The sequence below is a fragment of the Panthera onca genome, chromosome D3, assembly GCF_046562875.1.
Source record: "Panthera onca isolate mPanOnc1 chromosome D3, mPanOnc1 haplotype 2, whole genome shotgun sequence".
Lineage (NCBI taxonomy): Eukaryota > Metazoa > Chordata > Mammalia > Carnivora > Felidae > Panthera > Panthera onca.
The window spans coordinates 8,722,943-8,742,321 of record NC_138350.1 but is presented as its reverse complement, the minus strand read 5'-3'; the positions used below and the strand labels follow the sequence as shown (position 1 = coordinate 8,742,321).

Below are 19,379 nucleotides of genomic sequence, written 5' to 3'. Positions count from 1 at the left end.
AGCCCCCCATCTGCATTCTTAACCATCCCTGGGCATTGACCCTTTCCCTCCTGACGCTTGCAGGACTGACCCCGTCCGACCCTTCATCAGCGGGCACGTGGCAAACAGCATGGCCGCAGAGGTGATTGCCTTGCTTCATAGCTTGCTGATGGCACCCGAGTCAAATGCTGCTCAGATATGGACCACGACAGCAGAAAAGGTTAGCACGGTGTCACTGCCTAATCGAGGAAGCGAGGAGGAAGTTTGTGTTCTGTTTCAGCATTTGAATCCTGCCTAGCAAGGGTCCTATTCTAGTAAAGAGAGATTTCCCAAATTGGCCAGACAGACTGGTTAGCTGTTCTCCCACCCCCACCAACACCACATATTTGCTTTGGTTTAGTGGTTTCACCTCTGTTAATCTATGTCCCCTGTCGCTGCCAGTTCTAATTTTGCAGAAGACCGGACTGTATTCTCAGGGAAAGAACGGAACTCCTTGTTTCTCTTTGCTTGTGTTTGATTGGTACTGACACTAGGAAATCACACAGCCTTGGTTTATTGGATTTGTTACGTGTATTTACTGAGTCCTGAGGAGGTCCCTGTGATTTATACCCCCAGACTGCTCTATCAGTAATTCATCACTACAAACAGAAGTCTAGTTTCCTAAAATCTGGGGATCTGTAATCAATTCCCATTTTCCCACTGTCATTTTTCAAGTGAGTGCCTTATAGCACGTCCTCAAAGAAAGTGGGTATTGAGATGTAGGCAGTATGCTGTGATGGTTTTCCATCAGGTTAAGATTTTGCTTTCGTTCAGTTAACACAGTGTTTGTCCCATATGCTGAGGTTGTGTGTGTGCAGTCCTAATTCTATAAGGCAGATACGGCATCAGTCAATGGTCCTACCTCGTAGTTACTTCATCCCTCCCATAACCGAAGTTCCTTCGGGACACGGGAGCCAGGCATTGTTACAGACACTTCATCACTCTTAGTATCAAAAATGACTAAAGCTTTAACTCCTACTACATGGCTGCTTTTTCACTGTAGGTTCTGTCTCGTGCACTGATGTACATTCCACAGTTGGGGAAATACGCAGAGAGCATTCTGGAAAACGGCAGCAGCAGTGGCAGGAAACTCGCCAAACTTCAGAGAATCGCCCGCCAGGCTGTCGCGGCACTGTGTGCTCTCGGAGGATTCAAAGAGACCATCAAGATAGGGTCTGAGGTTCAGGTAACCAGCCAGCGTTTCCCAAGTCACTGCTCTCCCCAAGTCACTGCATCCATTGATTAATTGATCATCTGTTAGATGGCATCATCCACCCGAATGGACAAAGATCCTTGTTCTTTTGAGCTAAACAAGGAATCTGAGAAACTCACGTATTCTAATCCACACTGTGCTACAGATCACTTAAATATTAGTACAGTGTTATATAATGTTAACTGTAATACTTGTGTCCTATGGTGTCACTAATATTTTAGAGTTGGGAGTTTGAGAGTCTGTCATCTTGTGATGACCTTGACATAGATTTTAGGGCCTATTATTTTAACTCCCATTCAGTGCATGGTACCTGCATTGTAATAAACATGCAGTAATTCCTGCATTCTTGTAATGCCAACTGACAACAGCTGTGAATTTGCTCCTCCCCGCCTGTCGCATGAGAGCGTTACGAACACCATCGTTGCTGGTCGGTAGTTCTAATCCATCGTTGTCTCTAGGTTTTAGGTAGAGGAATATCAGGAAGCATTGGAGTAGTGGCTTCTATCAACGAACAGGAAGGTATAGCTACAGTCAGATTCCCACCCATAGACTGTAGAAAGACTTCGCAAGCGTCAGACACATTGACTATTCCATTGTCTAGACTTTGTGTTCCAAGATCAGAGGTAAGGTGATTTTTAAATGCATTATCACATGTCACTGCAAATGGTAACCATACTGTAATGAGCAATATGCACATTCATAGTGCAGAGGCACAAATACCTGGTGATCTTAAATGCTACTTGGGATGTATATTTATGTATCGGGCATGATTATTTAATAGTAACATTTATGTGAAAATTTCACCTAGGTGACGAGGTTCATTTCTTTGGTTAGGAATATTCCACAGTGTGTTATATTTTTAATTGTTTTGGTCTAGTTTGCTATTTTCTGTATGGTGATTTTATTTTTTTAACTGAAATTGGGAGAATTAACTCCAGATAATAATGCCCTCATTTCTTATAAACTAACTACTTGAATTTAACTTTCTGCCATGCCCCCCCCCCCCCCCACCACCATCAGGCACTGCCTCTTCATAAACTGTCCATTACTGAGAAGGTAGTACAGGCAGTCCAGTCCATGTTGCTTCCTCAGGAGGGAAGTCTCTCTATTCATACCTCACTTCCTGCAACAGGAGATGGGTCAGCTCCTGTGATGGCAGTCGTTCGGCTCCTGGCTGAAATAAGAACAAGGTGAGCACCCAGGCCACAGAGGCGGGGCGGGGGGACTCCACTCCCGGCTTAGTGGGTCCACAGGTGAAGTTCATGCCAACGTGAGAACGGAGACCATTGTCTTGAGCTTTGTTGACTACCTTTTTGTCGCATTCCCCAATTTCTGCAAGTTCTGTTGCATTGTGTAATTTCTACACTTTGAAACACTTTAGCTGTTCCCCTAAGAAAATAAGTAAGCAATCAAGATGTGGTCTATGGAAAGTGTGCCTAAGGCTCCACCGCTTTGCTTTGGTAAAAGTACTTTGTTCTGTCCCGGGAATCCTTCTGCCACTCTACCTTGTGTAAATGGATTGGGCTACATTAGCATACATCTGGTCTGTCGCTTTCCAAACCGATGACGAGAAAACTAGGGAACGCCCTCAACTGTTGGTGTCAGAAGGAAGAGTAGCATTTTCTTGTGAATGCATTTATTTGGCACAAAACAACGGTAACAAGGTTCTCTTTTGGCGATGGGACTTCTTAGAACGTTCTAAGATGCATTTTGAAGTAGGTGACAGATCAGCATACAGATTTTCCAAGCGTTTGGGTCCCTCTCGTTCCCAGAACACTAATACTGCCCGAGGAGCACAGATGAGGAAGCATTGTTAAGAGATGATGCTGATTTCTCGCGTGGCACTCTGTGTCTGCATTTAGGAGAGACGGCAACCGCTTTCCCCCTCTCTGCTTGTCGGCAGTGTCAGCAGTTACTGTGGGGCACAAGGAAAGTTAGACCCACTCCAGCTCGGGGGAGCGTGGAAAAAAAAAAAAAGCAAGAGGGATGGGGAGTGTGAATCTTTTTGTAAATTACGGGACAGAATTGATTGAAATGCTTTTCACAGTTAACTTGTTAGAGAATGAACATTGATGACCTTGAAATATTGTAAATCTTTTAACATTAAGAGCATGCCTGGTCATGGCCCAGCTTTTAGAAGACAGCTTGTTTTGTGAAGAATTCATACAACAGTGTCCCGCAGCTGTTGAAGTGCTCAACCTAGTAGCCCAGGAGTGCAGTGCGGGTAAGTACCTGTGGCTTTCCTTTCCACCCGACTTTATTGAGTTTGTCAGTACATTTCCAATTTGATGATGGAATGCTAACATTTGTGTATACGTGCATGAACTTACACACGCGCAAGCACACACACACATCAAACTGCTGAGCTCTGCAGACAGCACTTATCACAACTTTTATCTCAGATCTAGAAATGTAAACAGCTTTTACTACATGCAAAGTAGGAAATCAGCATTTAAAAAAAAATTTTTTTTTTTATGTTTTTATTTTCTTTTTGAGAGCCAGAGAGTGCTAGCAGGGAAGGGGCAGAGAGAGAGGGAGACACAGAATCCAAAGCAGGCTCCAGGCTCTGAGCTGTCGGCACAGAACCTGACACAGGGCTCAAACTCCCGGATGGTGAGATCATGACCTGAGCCCAAGTCAGACGCTTAACCGACTGAGCCACCCAGGTGCCCTGGAAACCAGCATTTTTAAATTTAACTTGAGGACCATGTCAGTGTCCTCCATTAATTTCATTGCATTTGTTTCCTTGCTAGAACTATCTATGAACCCATAAGGCTGCAGATACTTTCTGACCATTGTCACTGGCTACATTTGAATTCAGTCAGGAGTTTGCACTAAACATCCATCTGTGTGTGTGTGTGTGTGTGTGTGTGTGTGTGTGTGTGTTGAAAAGTTTAAACAAACACAAAAATAGGTACACTAGTATAATGAACCCTCAAGTTCAGCAGTTACAACTCATAGTCCTGTTTCATATATGCTATACCCTCCTGGATTATATTTTTAGATATCCTTTTAAATATTTTAGTATGTGTCTCTAAAAAAGACCAACTTTTTTTTTTTTTTCATGTTTATTTATTTTTGAGAGAGAGAGAGAGAGAGAGCAAGGATGAGTTGGGGATGGGCAGAGAGAGAGGGAGACACAGAATCGGAAGCAGCCCCCAGGCTCTGAGGTGTCAGCACAGAGCCCGACGCGGGGCTCGAACTCATGGACTGTGAGATCATGACCTGAGCTGAAGTTGGACGCTTAACCGACTGAGCCACCCAGGCACCCCTAAAAAATGACCCTTAAAAAAATAACCACAATACCATTATCACATCTGAAAAATTAACAGTAGTTATTTAATATTATTATCTGGTCAGCACTCAAGTTTCTAATTTTCTCATAAAGTCATACTTCTTTCTGTATTTGTTTGCATCAGGATCCACATAAAATTCTTCCATTGTAACTTCATTGCTATGTCTTTGAATTTCCTTTCAAAATCTAGATTCCCCTCATCATGTTCTTTTTTGCCTTGCAGTTTATTTTTTTGAAGGGTTTCCCACAGTCTGGGTTCTGTGGATTGTATCTGTGTGGTGTCATTTAATGTGTCCTCTTGTCTTCACCGGTCTTGTAATGGGTAGTTGGCCTGGTTGTTTTTAAGGGAAAGCGTGTGGTTTGTCCCCAAGGATATAATTGGACTCCACATGAAATTGTTCCCAGTTAGATTAGCGTCCTCCATTGCTCTAGAGCTGGCCTTTTCATGAACTGTAACTAATAAATGAGCACTTTTAACTTCCATAATGGTTTTGGTTTTATCCTTCATGTGTGTGAGTCATTTTTATTATCCGTATTATTTACTATTTCTCATTTCTCTGTTGCTTTTTCAGACACTCCCTAATCTCTTTACTGTCCTTACATTTTTGGTTTTTTTCACGTGGCACCAATTTCTGTGGGTTGGTCTCTGCTCTCTTTATTCTGTATGTGTTTTACTCTTCAAATTTTCCTCCTTTTTTAAGGATAGTGCTGTGGAGCCAGTTAATAAACCTCAGAGAGACCCCGAGCATAAGAATAAGGACAGAAGGAAAGGAATTTGCTAGGCTTCTCAGGGGAAATTGCTTGTGACCAAATGTTTGCCCATAACTTGGCTTTGTACTTGTGGTTGGGCCTTAGTTCCCTGCCTCTGCTTTTTAATGTTCTTAGCCTAGGTTGCATCGTAAGACATACATTAGTGATTTTTTAGCAAGCATATACTTGCTCAATAAATCAGTCACTTTTCTGTAGGATTCTGAGTATCCTTTTATACATATTATAGAATAAGGGAGTTTTGATCTGTGAGATTAACTTCGGTACTTAATGTATAAGCTAAGAGTTGTCGTAATTTGGAGCAGTGGTCTCAAATGGTTTTAACAATAACCCACCTAACCCATTTTCCCTAATGGAAAAGAACTCTGTTGCCACAAAGAGTTGGATAGAAATAGGTAGGAAGTACTTATTGCCACAAAAGAGATGACTGTGAGCTTATACACGTCAATTTATATCCGAAAATGGTGTCTTATGTCAAATATAATTGTACTTAATAATTCATTTATTAGGTTACCAGAAAGAGCTCTGAGGTTTAAAGTACATATGAAAGTTTGCTGGCTTCTCAGTCCTTTAACCTTGAATAGTCAACAAACCTACCCTGGACCTGGGTTACTTTGGATTGTAGTTTAGATTACATCTGGGTTACAGTGGATTCTTCTAGCCCACAAGAGAGTCTTAGACTGTCCTTACAACAAATGCTGTTTAATAAATGACTCAAGACGGTGGGTAGAAGGGAAAGAATTCTTCAATTTTTATTTTTTAACGTATCAAGATTTTTTATTTTGTGTATGAAAATGTCATGTGAAATTTATACACACTATCTGAATCTTTCAAATGAAAAAATTTTTTTTCAATGAATTTCTTCCAGTATTTTACTTCATCTGGAATGAAGCAGAAGATTTGGCCATTGTCATGTTGACTTACCCCATCTCAATTTTATAGCTTCCCTAATCCAAGGAAAAGAATACCTAGTTCCATTTGGTCTCAGATAGCACTATGCTACAGAGCTTTTTCCCATGAAGAAATATTTCTGTGAAGTTAACTGGATCCCTTGGTTGAAATAGCATAGGAAACATATTGATACTGAAGAAAAAGCATATAGAAACCCCTAAATTCCCACCTTTTATTCTTGCAGAAGCCAGAACTTCTCAGGTTCAGGTGTGTTTCCTTCTCCCTACCTTGTTAAATCTACACATTCCCTGAGCCAGAGGTTCCCCTCAGACTCTGAAACCTCATACGAATCCCTGGGAAGCAGGTTTAAAATGCTTTCCAAGCTCCACCCAAAAGTCAGAATCATCAGTTGAAGGTGAGCCTGGGCAGTTGTGATGGGAGGGGCCCCCGACCTGCTCTAAGCTTTGCCTGACCCACCTTCAATTTTGTGGCTTCTGCTTGTGGGCATTCCCTCCCTTGCTATCCAGGCCTCTCAGCTCTTTCTCTTAGAGGGACCCCCAGTCTCATGAATACCCCACATTTAAAACCAGTCATTATTTCCTCTAGAGTCAGCTCTCCTTTCTGACTTCCCAGTTTTAGGTCATACTCAGACTATTTTTATTTTTATTTTTATTTTTTTTAAATTTTTTTTTTCAACGTTTTGTATTTATTTTTGGGACAGAGAGAGACAGAGCATGAACGGGGGAGGGGCAGAGAGAGAGGAAGACACAGAATCGGAAACAGGCTCCAGGCTCCGAGCCATCAGCCCAGAGCCTGACGCGGGGCTCGAACTCACGGACCGCGAGATCGTGACCTGGCTGAAGTCGGACGCTTAACCGACTGCGCCACCCAGGCGCCCCCATACTCAGACTATTTTTGAGGCTCAGATATGGAGTCAAATGTGACAGAGCCCTCCTTCCTATCCTTCCATATCCAATCAGTTGCCATGTTCTATTCTTCCTTTGAAATGCTCCTGAGATTTAGCCCTTTCCTCCCCATTTCCATTACCAGCTTCATAAGCCAGGTGCTTTTTCTCTTGTGTTTAGACGTGTGTTATTCTCGCAACTTTTACCGCTTGCATCTTGCCTTTCCACGTCACAGTTAGCTTCCTGAAGGCCTGCTTTGAGTGGCCCTTAAGAGCATGGAGCTGTCACCGAGAGGCTGGCTTTCCTGAGCATAGTTACCACTGTGAAGTTGTCATTTACAGATTGGAATGAGTTCACAGCCAGTTCTGGCTGTTACTTGTTACTCTGGCTGTAGTACAGTCAGTCTTGCCTTTCCTGAATATGAAGTGTAGAAACTTTTTATTCTCACAGTAGATAGCGTAAAAACTCCTCTTCTGTTAAGCCTATCTTATGGTAGATGTGCCTCACCCCCGCCAGGTAGTTGCCATTCTTCCCCCTAAGAATTGCTTTTCCCTTACCTGATAGGATTCTAGCCATCATCCTTGAAATATCTGCCCGACACTGGCTACTGCTTTATTGTAAGGACATTGTTGCCCACGTCACTCCCTGGATCATCTGGTATTTTGTATATAAATTTGAACAGTAATAATCAGAAAGTGTTTATCAAAGTTAGCTGGGCTCTTTATGACTAGTATACATATGTAACGGACTTCATGAATCTTGTAACTGAATGGTTTCCTCTTTGATTTGTCCCCTGGGAAGCATACCTGAACATGTGTCCCACTCCAGGTGTAAAGAAAGGACAGGGGCCACACACCCCATGGCCTGGCCTCGCTTCTTCCTCCACTTTAAATCTGTTTGGTCTTTGTCTCCTCTTTCCTGTTGCCTTCTAATCCGTATCATTGGGTCGCATTAGGTGCCAAGTGTCTGTCAGTGAGGTATAAGTCAATAAATTTCTCACCAATATCCTAAACAACCTCTGTGCTTTACTTCCATTGGACTACTTTTTTTAAGGGGGGAAGAGCGCAAGGGGGTGAGCGGCAGAAAGGGGGGGGGGTACGGGGACAGAGGATGGGAACCGGGCTCTGTGCTCACATGCTGACAGCAGTGAGCCTGATGTGGGACTCAAACTCACGAACAGTGAGATCATGACCTGAGCTAAAGTCGGACGCTTGACTGACTGAGCCACTCAGGTGCCCCTGGACTACTTTTTGTTTCTCCTAGGACCTCTTTTTTTTTTTTTTTTTAATGAGGTATAAGTCACATACCATACAATTTACCATTTTGAAGTGTTAGTGTGTTCACAGAGCTGTGTCTTCATCACTATCTATTTCCAGAACTTTTTCATCCTCCCACATACAAACTCTTTGCCAATGAAACAGTAACTCCCCTTTTTCCCTCCCCCAGCTCCTGATAATCTCTAATCTACCTTCTGTCTCTATGGATTTACATCTTCTGGGTATTTCACATCAGTGGAATCGTACAATATTTGTCCTTTTTTGGTCCAATTTCCTCCACTTAGCATAATGTTTTCAGGGTTCATCCATGTTGTAGCAGATCTCAGAGGTTCATTACTTTTTATGGCTGAATCCCATTCCATTATGCATGGACCTCATTGATGAATTTACGAATACTTGTGTTTGTACTTTTTGGCTATTATGAATAATGCTGCTGTAAATACGTGTATACGAGAATTTATGTGGATGTATGTTTTTATTTCCCTTGGGCCTATATAGGGGTGGAATTGCTGGGTGATATAGTAATCCTGCATTTAACTTTTGAGGAAGTGCTTTCTATTTTGAGGAATTGTTTTCCACAGTGGCTGTGCCATTTTCCATTGCCACCAGCATCGTATGGGGGTCCTAATTACTCCACATCCTCACCAACTTTGGTGTTACCTGTCTTTTTGATTAGAGTTCGCCTAGTGGGTGTGAAGTGATATCTCACTGGGGTTTTGATTTGCGTTTTGCTAATGACTGATGATGTTGAACATCTTTTTGTGTACTTTTTGGCCATTTTTCTTCTTTGGAGAAATGTCTGTTTGAATCCTTTGCCCATTTTAATTGGGTTGTCATTTTGTTGTTAAGTTGTAAGAGTTCTTTACAATTTTAGCTCTCTTAGTTCCTGATCAGATATAATAACATAAATCTTTTCTCCCATTCTGTGGGTTGTCTTTTCACTTCATCGGTAGTGTCCTTTGAAACACAAAAGTTTTTCATTTCAGTGAAGTCCACTTTATCTCATTTTTCTTTTGTTGCTTGTGCTTTTGGTGTCCTATCTCAGAAGCTGTGGCCTAATCCAAAGTTGAAGATTTACACCAATATTTTCTTCTAAGAGTTTTACAGTTTTAGCTGTAAGGTTTTTTCAGGTCTTTGATCCATTTTCGCGTTAATTTTTGTGTGTCGAACGAGGTACTCCTAAGACCTCTGACTCCTGACTCTCCAAGACCATTTCCCATATTGCCAGACCACCTGGAATTTCCTTCCTTCTCTGCTTATCGAAACCCTGTCTTTTCTAAGACCGAACTTAATGCTGTCTTTATGAAGCCATCTTGGGTCCTGGAATGAAGTGATCACCCCCTCCTCCCTGCCTGTGTTTGTGCTTAGATCATATCACATACTGCGGCCTTGGACCGTGTTCGTTCTTGTATGTGTAAATGCATGCACACATCTCCTCTGTCCTCCCAGAATGGGAGCTTTGGTTCATGTATCTTCGTATTTTCCAGCATCAGCACTGTGCCTTGCCCATAGATGTTAAATAGATATTAGGTTTGTTTTTTTTTTTTTTTTAAGTTTATTGATTTTGAGAGACAGTGCTAGTGGGGGAGGGAGAGCGAGAGAATCCCAAGCAGCCTCTGCACCATCAGTGCAGAGCCGGATGCAGGGCTTGAACTTGTGAACCGTGAGCTCGTGACCTGAGCTGACATTGGATGCTTAACCACCTGAGCCACCCGGGTGCCTCAGATACTAGATTTTTTATTATTTTTTTATTTTTATTTTTATTTTTTTTACATTTTTATTTATTTTTGATAGGCAGAGAGAGAGAGAGCACAAGTGGGGGAGGGGCAGAGAGAGAGGGAGACACAGAATCGGACGCAGGCTCCAGGCTTTGAGCTGTCAGCACCGAGCCCGACGCGGGCCTCGAACCCACAAACCGTGAGATCATGACCTGAGCCGAAGTCGGACGCTTAACTGACTGAGCCACCCAGGTGCCCCGATACTAGATTTTTTTAAAAAAATAATTTCAATAATGGGAATAGAACTTCCATTTATTGCGTGTTCGCCCTGTGCCGGGGACTTGGCTAAAGGCTGCACTTGTGTCACTTCATTTCATCTTCGTGACGACCTTGTGAGGCACAGGTGCCATTGTTAACCCCCATTATCAGAAGTGAGATGGTACATATCTGAGTGATGAAGCCAGATTCTGGATCCAGGCAGCTCAACTTCAGAGCACGTGCACTTTGGCCACCTTGCTGTGCTGCTGAGCTGTGTGTCGTAGACAAAGCTGTCTCAGGATATTTGCTCTTCTGTAAGAATTTTGAGTGATCTCGGAAGCCGCGTATCACCTTAGCCCTGCTCCAGAAGGGTTGGCACTGTCTCGGGGGCTGTGGGACTTATTTTCACGTATGCGGTGGATTCCCCTCCAGGAGAGCGACTGGCAGTTGTGGAGGTACAGTGTGAACGGCTGCGGATGCTCTACCGGGACTGCGCTCGGCCCCCACCGCCTCCACTGCAGGCCGACCGGAGACAGGTGAGCCCCGTGCCGTGCGTGGCCACAGCGCACCGCGTTAAAGGATGCCGACCGGCACGTTAGTAACCTTTAGAACGAGCGTTCACAAAGCCCTTTGGAGGGACGCACTCCGTGATGACGTGCTGTCATCTTTGAATGTCCGAGCACATTGATTTGACATCCTGAGTCTTGAAAGATCGTGGCAAAAGAGCAGAACTCCATTTGTAAATAACTTCTTAAGGTATCAATAACAGAAGAAAAGCTTTTTTCAAAACTTTAGTTATATAGTCTGTCTTACAGAGGAATAAGCATATGTATGTAGAGAGAGGCTGAGAGGTGATTAAAAAGCAAAAGTGGTGAAGTGTTGAGAGTTGATACCTCTGTGAATGTTCTTAGCTTATTCGTAATAGCCCCAAAGTGGAAACAACCCAAACGTTTATCACCTGATGAACGAAGATGCCTTCATCATGTATGCATATCGGGTATATGCGATGGAATGTTATTCAGCCTCGAAACGTAATGAAGTAGTAACACATGCCACAATGGGAAGAAACCTGAAATCATGCCAAGCCAAAGAAGCCAGCCACAAAAGACCACGTGCTACGGGATGTCCTGTGTATGAAGTGTCCAGAACAGGCAGATCTAGAGACAGCAGATGGGCGATGCCAGGGGCTGTGGGGGAAGGGGTACGAGGAGGGACTGCCAGTGGCTAGGGGCTTTAGGGGGACAAAAACACTAAAAAGTTGATGGCGGTGACGGTTGCTCGACTCCAGTAGACTAGAAACCACTGAATCGTATGTACACTTTAAGCAGGTGAATTGTATGTTACGTGACTTATATCTCGAAAAATCGGTGCATCTAGGTAAGAGGGTACAAAAATTGCTGTTGTGATTTTTCTGTAGATTTGAAATTATTTCAAAATAAAAAATTAGAAACATACAGAAGACGAAGCGTCCCCTGAAATCTCAACATCTGGTTAACGTTGTCACGATAGCCACGGGATGTGTCCCCTGTACTTTTTCGTGACCACGGGGCTGTGCTGCGCATACCGTCTTTTACCACCTAACTTTTCTCCCTCAGTAACTCCATAGTCCAGCATACACTTGTGCCTCAGTTTCCCCACTCAGGCTTTTCTTGTTGCCCTGCATTGTCTCTAGTTTCCACCACAGTGATTTGATGAACGACACTGGAGCTAATCACTGTATGCATCTTTCAGCCCTTTCCTTAGGATAAAAACAAAACTCACAGGTTAAAAAAATGTGCTTTTGTCAACAGAGTAGCGTGAAGTTTAGGACTAGATTTATTAAAAGTTATGAAAGAAAAAGACAGTTTTTTCAAAAAAAGCAAATGTAATATTACTTCTTGGCTTTGAGCCGAATAGCAAATCACAGGGATAAAAATTGTGACCACTGATGGGTCTGCAGCTTGGTGTGTAATCGCACAAGCAGGAAGACAGGGCAGGGGTGAGGGCCTGCACGCGTCTGTGGAAGGAGAAGGAGAGATGTAGGAATGAAAACCTCATTTTTCATCACAGAAGCGATATCCTGAAGGGAATTAAAAATGGCATTCTAAGCATAGAAGGAGAAGAGAGGTAAGTTTCAGAGTGAACCGTTAAAGAGCTGCAAGAGTGATGGTTTCTAGAGAACAGCGCCGGGCATAGCAATGGAGACTGCCTTTCTTTTTAAATAAAGAGAAGTTTTCCTTTGGAAAAACAAGCTACGTTCTTAAAAGATGGACCTATATTATAATGCCACTAAGTAAAAACTTTTCTTCGTTGAGGGGGTACAAAGATTTGTGTTTGCAGTTGTATTGAATGAGACGCTTTCCCCCGTCACAGCCCAAAGAGATCACTTGGAGCCCCTCGAGAGTGTTCCCGCCTGTCCGAGCCTGCATGTTCTCGTCACGCCTGACTTCTGTCACCTTCCTGGCTGACCCCAGCGCTGGGGGCGGTCTGCCCCGGGGCACATTTATCTATGCCACCTCACCACTGCCAGTGCAGGTGAGAAGTCACACGGTCTCTCGCCTCTTCCCTTCATATTTGAAAGAAAAAGCAAGTTCCAGGAACGCAAGTTGAGCCCTCTGATTGCCTGCCCGCTTCTGGTGTTTCCTCAGGCCCCATCTTTTTACTGGGAAATTGAAATTGTTTCCTATGGAGATACTGATGACGACACGGGACCAATAGTTTCCTTTGGCTTTGCCACAGAAGCAGAGAAACGAGATGGGGCTTGGACCAATCCAGTGGGGACTTGTCTTTTCCATAAGTAAGTGGCTACTATTGCTGTTATTTAAAAAAAAAAAAAAAAAAAAAGTAGTGGGTGTGGGTGTTTAATACTGAAATGATATCCTTGTAATCTCAATCTCCAAAAGTGTATAAAATACCAGTTGGAAGTATATTCAAATTGAGGGAAAGAGAACAGCTCTTAGGAGTTCTCTTCGAATTACTCTGATGCCGCCGAAGCCCCTGGGCGCGTTCGTGACTCAGCCGCCTCTGTGTTGGCCGGGGAGCCTTGTCTTTGACTTTCCTTCGCTGTCTTTCATAGCAACGGCCGAGCGGTGCACTACAATGGCTCCAGTTTATTGCAGTGGAAGAGCGTGCGCTTGGATGTGACTCTCTCTCCTGGTGAGTGAAGCAGGAGCCTTTTGTTTTCTTTTTTTACACTGCATATTTCTGCTATTCCCTGGTTTTGTCCAAATAGGTTGAAAGTAAATTAATGTAGCAACTGGAAGTGGGCAGTTGGTTAGTGAAAGCCAAGTACTTGTCATTGCTGTCTGCTAGCGTGTGCCCAACCGCTCATTTCGTGAGGCCGTTTTCATTGAGGAGCCTCCACCTGCTGAGGCAGGAGTCACATCCACTTTTCATTCGTGTCCATCTGTCCATCGTTGGCACAACCTGAGGTTTTGCTTCTGTTTGAAGTTTGGTCTCTTGGCAGCTTTTCACTGATGTGCAGATAAATAGGCTAAAAAAATAAAAAAGGAGGGAGCTCTACCACTAGCCCCAAGGCACTTGGAAAATGCACTATCGGTAGATAACGTGCCGTAGACTTTGTTCTCGGGAGCCTAACGTCAGGTCCCGCTTCGGCAAACCTGCCCGGATGTTTCGGTTACGTAGTCGATTCAATTAAAAAAAAAAAAAAGATTTTCCTCTTCTTTTTAGCCACCATATAAGTCACTTGCTCTGTGTGGATGAATTGGGATCAATCCTGCCTGATCCAGCAGAGGAACAAAATGTAGGCACTGTCCTCTTGCCGTTAGGAGCCCCCCAAACAGGGTCATCAAGGTGGCCCAGTCAGTTAAGCGTCTGACTCTGGCTCAAGTCATGATCCCGAGGTTCATGGGTTGGAGCCTGCTTCAGATTCTGTGTCTCCATCTCTCTCTGCCCTTCCCCTGCTTGTGCGCGCGCGCTCTCTCTCTCTCTCTCTCTCTCTCTCTCTCTCACTCAAAATAAACAAACACTTGGAAAAAAGAAGCCCCAGATGTGTTGGCTACATGGTTTTGGACAGTGCATCTTAGTATCAATGAAGCCGAAATCACTGTACGTGGTCGATGGTCTGGGCTGCTCAAATGGGGAAGAGTAAGTCACTCCATCCACCAGATAACCTCGTATAGCTGACTGGGGGTAATTTTGCCATCACTTAACTTGGGGAGCTGGTTGTTAAGTTGCACCTTCCAGGGGGCGTAGCATTTTCGGGTATGGTCAAGGTACGACTTGGAGATAACTTCCGGGCAGTTACTTGTCTCTTTCTGGAGCAGACCTCTGACATTTCAACTGAGTACTTAAGTGTTTTAAGCACAAAGGAGGGTTTGGGGAGAACGTGGGAGCCATAGATAGTCAGGATTTTTATTTGTCACTTTCATTTGTTTTGTTGGGTCCCATTTTAGTTGTTGAGAACTTTTGGACTTGGACCTCATGTAAACATGCTACCTTCTCAGAGAAATATGTCTGGGTAGGAATCGAGAATTCACTTTTTTACAACAGAATCTCAACTGGGTGCCTGGGTGGCTCAGTAGGTTAAGCGTCTGTTTATATTTTTAAGACCATATCTAAATCTTCCACAAATTCACTTTATGCCATAAGTAATTCTCTATGTGTCAGTAGAAGAAAACTTACATTCCTCTGTTAAAAAAAAAAAAAAAAAATCGTACCAAATGCTTTCCCTTTTTGTCTTGGCTACCAGGAAAATAAAGGCTAAATTTAATATGTAATTGTGGGAATTGATTTAGACACTAGTTATTTTCTTCTGATGGTTTTGATTTTTCCTTTTAAAATTATTTCTGTTGTGTTACTTTATAGTAAGTACAATATGTAACTCCGTGCCTTTTTCAGTTGTAACTAATGGCATAAACAAAGCTAGTCCGAGATAATGTGGCCTGATCACCCTTTATTTATAATCAGTAAAAGGGAAAACAAGATGTTTCCTTCCCGTTCTCTGCCATAGGTGATGTGGCAGGAATTGGCTGGGAGAGAACCGAGGGGACGCCACCTCCTCCGGGGCAGCCAGCCAAGGGCCGGGTGTACTTCACATACTGCGGGCAGCGCCTGTCCCCGTATCTCGAAGACGTCTCTGGTGGGATGTGGCCTGTGGTTCACATTCAGAAGAAGGCAGGTTATCTTACTGGGAAGGAAAACAGTTCTCCTTAGTAATTTGGGCCGTGCTCCATCACGCCGGGGAGGGCACTCTCCTTGACGGAATCCACCATTCAGTTGCTGATCTCATCCAGAGGCACCCTCCCAGACACCCCCCATAATAATGTTGAGTCTGGCACCCCGCGGCCAGTCAAGCTGACGATTCAATTAACCGTCACAGTACGATTGCAGATCGTAGACTTAGGGAGCAAATGTGACCCTGAAGAAGCAATGCCTGAGCCAGGTGTAGGCTATTAACTGGTCTTAACTTGGCAAAGTTGGAGGGAAACAATGTCCCCAGTGAAGGGAGCAGCTTGTGCGGTGGCATCAGACGGAAGGGAACAGTGCTGGGAACAGGGAAGGTCGCCGTCTGAGTAGCGACGAGCGGGAGAGTGAGGTGTGGGAGGGCGGGCGCACCGGCCTGGGCAGAGCTTGGTCTCCGCTCCAGTGCACGTGGTCACGCCGGCCCCTCTGCCTCGCCCCACATGCTCTCCCAGAGCCGGGGCCATTCTTCTGATGACCTTCACCTTGGAGTGTTAAATGCATAAAATAAATCAACAACCCTAGCTCCTTTCAAATCCTTTATTTGACCTCCTTCCCAGAACACCAAGACTCGCGCTAACTTTGGCTCCCGCCCATTCGCCTACGCGGAAGGGCAGGCCCACCGCAACGCCGCAGACCTGTGCACCGATCTGGCAGAAGAGATCAGCGCGAACTTTGAGGCCCTGCCCTTTGCCATGGCATCTGACAGTGACAACGACGCTGGCACCAGTATTGCGTCAGACCCCGGCACTCACGGGCCGCCGTGCCGCATTGCTGCTGTGGCCACTGCTCAGCAACGTAAGCCGTCTCCTCCCAGGGCCCCACTGCTTCCTGGGAGTACAGATGCTGCTAATTCATAAATTCTCACTTGGGCAAGCTCTGGTGCCCGTCGGATATGGGGCGATGGGCCCAGTGATATAAAATGGGGAGCAGGAGCAGCATGGGAGACTAGAAAGCACATTCCCACATACGGGAAGCCTGCCGTGACTCAGTGCTAGCAGAATATTGCCACCTGGAAATGCAAGCCTGAAAGATTGTCCACTTTTTGTAAGACAGCTAAAAACCCTAGAATTTTAGGGGTGCCTGGGTGGCTCGGTTAGTTGTCTGACTTTGACTCAGGTCATGATCTCACAGTTTGAGTTCGATCCCTGCATCTGGCTCTCTGCTGTCAGTACAAGCCCACTTTTGATCCTTTGTCCCCCCCTCTCTCTGCCCCTCCTCCTCTCTTTCCTCTTTCTCTCTCTCAAAAATAAACATTAAAAAACCTCAGAATTTTATTTGAAATCTTTTATCTTTTGTTTTAAAACTGAGGCCATCAAAGACTAATAAAACACTAATTGTGGAATCTATGTGGTGGGTATTAGATGTACACTAAAAAACTTTCCTGATTATTTGAAAAACTTCATAATCAAGTAAAACCGAGCTTCCTGAACTAACGGTATCTGCAGACTGTATCTGGCCCTTGGGATACGGGTTTGCAAACTGCTTTAAGACTATTTACTTCTTTCTCATGACGAAGAACTTTCCAAATTCTTCTCCGAATTGAATGAATTATACCCATAAAAACGATCTTAGGATTCAGGATAACGGTACATGATTTGTTATTCCTTGGCTTTGTGTTTCGAAATCCCTCCCTAGTGCTGCGAGCCCTTCATGCAAATGAAGATACTGTGGTTTGTCTGAGGGGCAGAAGTTCGTGATTTTTCCAGCCTGCTCTTCCTCAGAATTCACTGTCACTGTGCTCTGTTACAGAATACGATAGTGACACTTCCTGTCATTATAAAGTAGAACTCAGCTATGAGAATTTCATCACCTCTGGCCCAGACCCCCACCCGCCTCCCATTGCGGATGACGAAAGTGATGATGAGGACGATGACGACGTCCCACAGGTGCGAGGCCCGTGGCCCTTGACCAGGACAGGCCCGCCGGGAACGATTTTGATGTGAGGGTACAAGGCCGGAGCGGTTACACTTCCCGCTGCGTCCCTGTGTTTGAGCAGTGGCTCTGGAGCATTCACCTTGCAAACCATGTATCGGTAGCGAAGCCTTTTGGGCTCGTTTGCCCAGTACTCCTCTGGGTGTGGGAGAAATGAGGTACCTTGATGCCGCAGTGAGGTCGGGGATCGCATGGTGCTCATTAGGCTTTAGAGGGAAGGGAAGGGCTTGCTGCATGCAGTCCGGCTGTTTTCTCCCCTGGCATCTGAGGGGGTGTTTCTGCGACTGGCCTCAGAGTTGGGTGAGAGCTGTGCGTCCGGGAGGGGGCTGGCGCCCACCCGAGCTACTCCTCTTCTGTTGATGCGTTTGCCTTCTCCTTCCAGGAGGACCACTACGCCCTGCTGGTGAAAGCCTGGGAGACCAAGGTGTTTCCTACTATCCGAAGACGCTTCCGCAATGAGGCGGAGCGGAAGTCGGGCCTGGACCAGATAAAGGGTGCCTTGCAACTAGGTCTGGTGCTTTACGCTTTCCTCGGGAGCCACTTCGTGACTTGAAGAGACGTGCTTAGATGAAAGTAGATGTAAATCAGGAAAGGGGGGCTCGCCTGAAGTCAGGCCAGACCTAACCGGGTCCTCTACCCGTGCCTTTACTGAACTCTGCGGTCGCCGGCTTTCCTTGCCAGGCTTTTCTTTGCTTGTCCATGTAACTCTGTACGTGGGGGTGTCGATAGGCCGCTGAAATGGAAGTGAAATGGTCATACCGAGAAGTTGATGGCCAAATGATGTGGGCTCTCCAGGTGCAGCTATGCCATTTACTGTCCCTACGACCTTAGGAAAGCTACTTCACCTTTCTGGGCTTTCCTCACCTTTGAAAGGGAACCAGTGATGGTAACCACCTCATCTGTGTATGAGACTTAACTGCCTTATACAGATTAAGCTCCTCCAAAAGCCGCGTCCAAAACATAGGAAGCATTCGGTTCATATGGTTCCAGATGCCACCGTGATGGTGGCAATGGGCATTTTTCTCCCGCTGGCACAGTTCATCCAGCAAAGAATAATGCAGAGCTTGACCCCAGACAGTGAGTCTTGAGTACAGGTAGCTAATTTCTCTTCAGTTTTCCTCGTCTTGTGAAATACCTGCTTTTTACCCCCAACATGGAGGCCCCGGGGGGGGGTAGGGGGGGAATGTAAGAAGTTTCATTTTTGTCCTATGTGAGCAGCTTTGCTCCTCTTTCAACTTGTTCTGAGACTAGGACCCAATAAAGATACCCACCCACCCCCCCCCCACCCCAACCAAGACCTTTATTTTTTGGCCAGTTTATATGCTGAGTCCCAGATTTCCAGTGATTTCTTTTTTCCCCATATTCGCACCAGGACTAATCAGTTATGTGTACAGCTGTGGCTTTGTTTTTATTTACTTATTTCCTTAATGCTTTCTATCCCCAAAGCTAAGATCTTGTTTAAACATAACCTTAGCCATACCTCCTGTGACCTGGTGGGATTGCTGCCGACCCAATTCCAGGGCAGATAGTATTCTCCTCTTCTGTCAAGAGTTTCAGGCAGAGGGAGCAACATTAGGAAAGATGCTCAGTGGGGGTGAGCTTGGGTGATTGGGGGACCAGCAAAAAGGCCAGGCAGCAGGTGTGGCCGAAGAGGAGAGCACAAGGGAGGGGCAGGGACAAGCGTTGGGTGCATGAGGACTGTGGATTTTATTCTGTGTGAGACAGAAGCTATTGGGAGGTGGTAAGCAAAGGAGCCACGTAATGCGATGTAGTAGATCCCCGAGATAAGAAGAGAGTTTTTCTTCCCCATTCATTCTCAACATCTGAGCGAAATGCCCTTTTGTGTTCTGCCAGAGTGCAGAACAGATCTTCTGCTCAGACAGCTCGATGCCAGATTTCGTCGCTGCCCACCTTGAAGCA

General features: G+C 45.0%; 1 protein-coding gene across 7 annotated transcripts in view; it reads left to right on the top strand.

The window, feature by feature from the left end:
- HECTD4 (HECT domain E3 ubiquitin protein ligase 4) overlaps positions 1-19,379 on the top strand; it is a 190,999-nt gene that overhangs the window by 133,467 nt on the left and 38,153 nt on the right. For all 7 annotated transcript variants that reach the window (XM_078435786.2, XM_078435784.2, XM_078435785.2 and 4 more), the window contains 13 exons: positions 64-199; positions 1,022-1,204; positions 1,690-1,854; positions 2,252-2,421; positions 3,340-3,455; positions 10,776-10,879; positions 12,696-12,857; positions 12,971-13,119; positions 13,399-13,478; positions 15,295-15,458; positions 16,085-16,322; positions 17,277-17,413; positions 17,842-17,968. In XM_078435786.2, the coding sequence (XP_078291912.1) occupies positions 64-199; positions 1,022-1,204; positions 1,690-1,854; positions 2,252-2,421; positions 3,340-3,455; positions 10,776-10,879; positions 12,696-12,857; positions 12,971-13,119; positions 13,399-13,478; positions 15,295-15,458; positions 16,085-16,322; positions 17,277-17,413; positions 17,842-17,968 (1,931 nt within the window). The remainder of the gene's footprint in view (positions 1-63; positions 200-1,021; positions 1,205-1,689; positions 1,855-2,251; positions 2,422-3,339; positions 3,456-10,775; positions 10,880-12,695; positions 12,858-12,970; positions 13,120-13,398; positions 13,479-15,294; positions 15,459-16,084; positions 16,323-17,276; positions 17,414-17,841; positions 17,969-19,379) is intronic.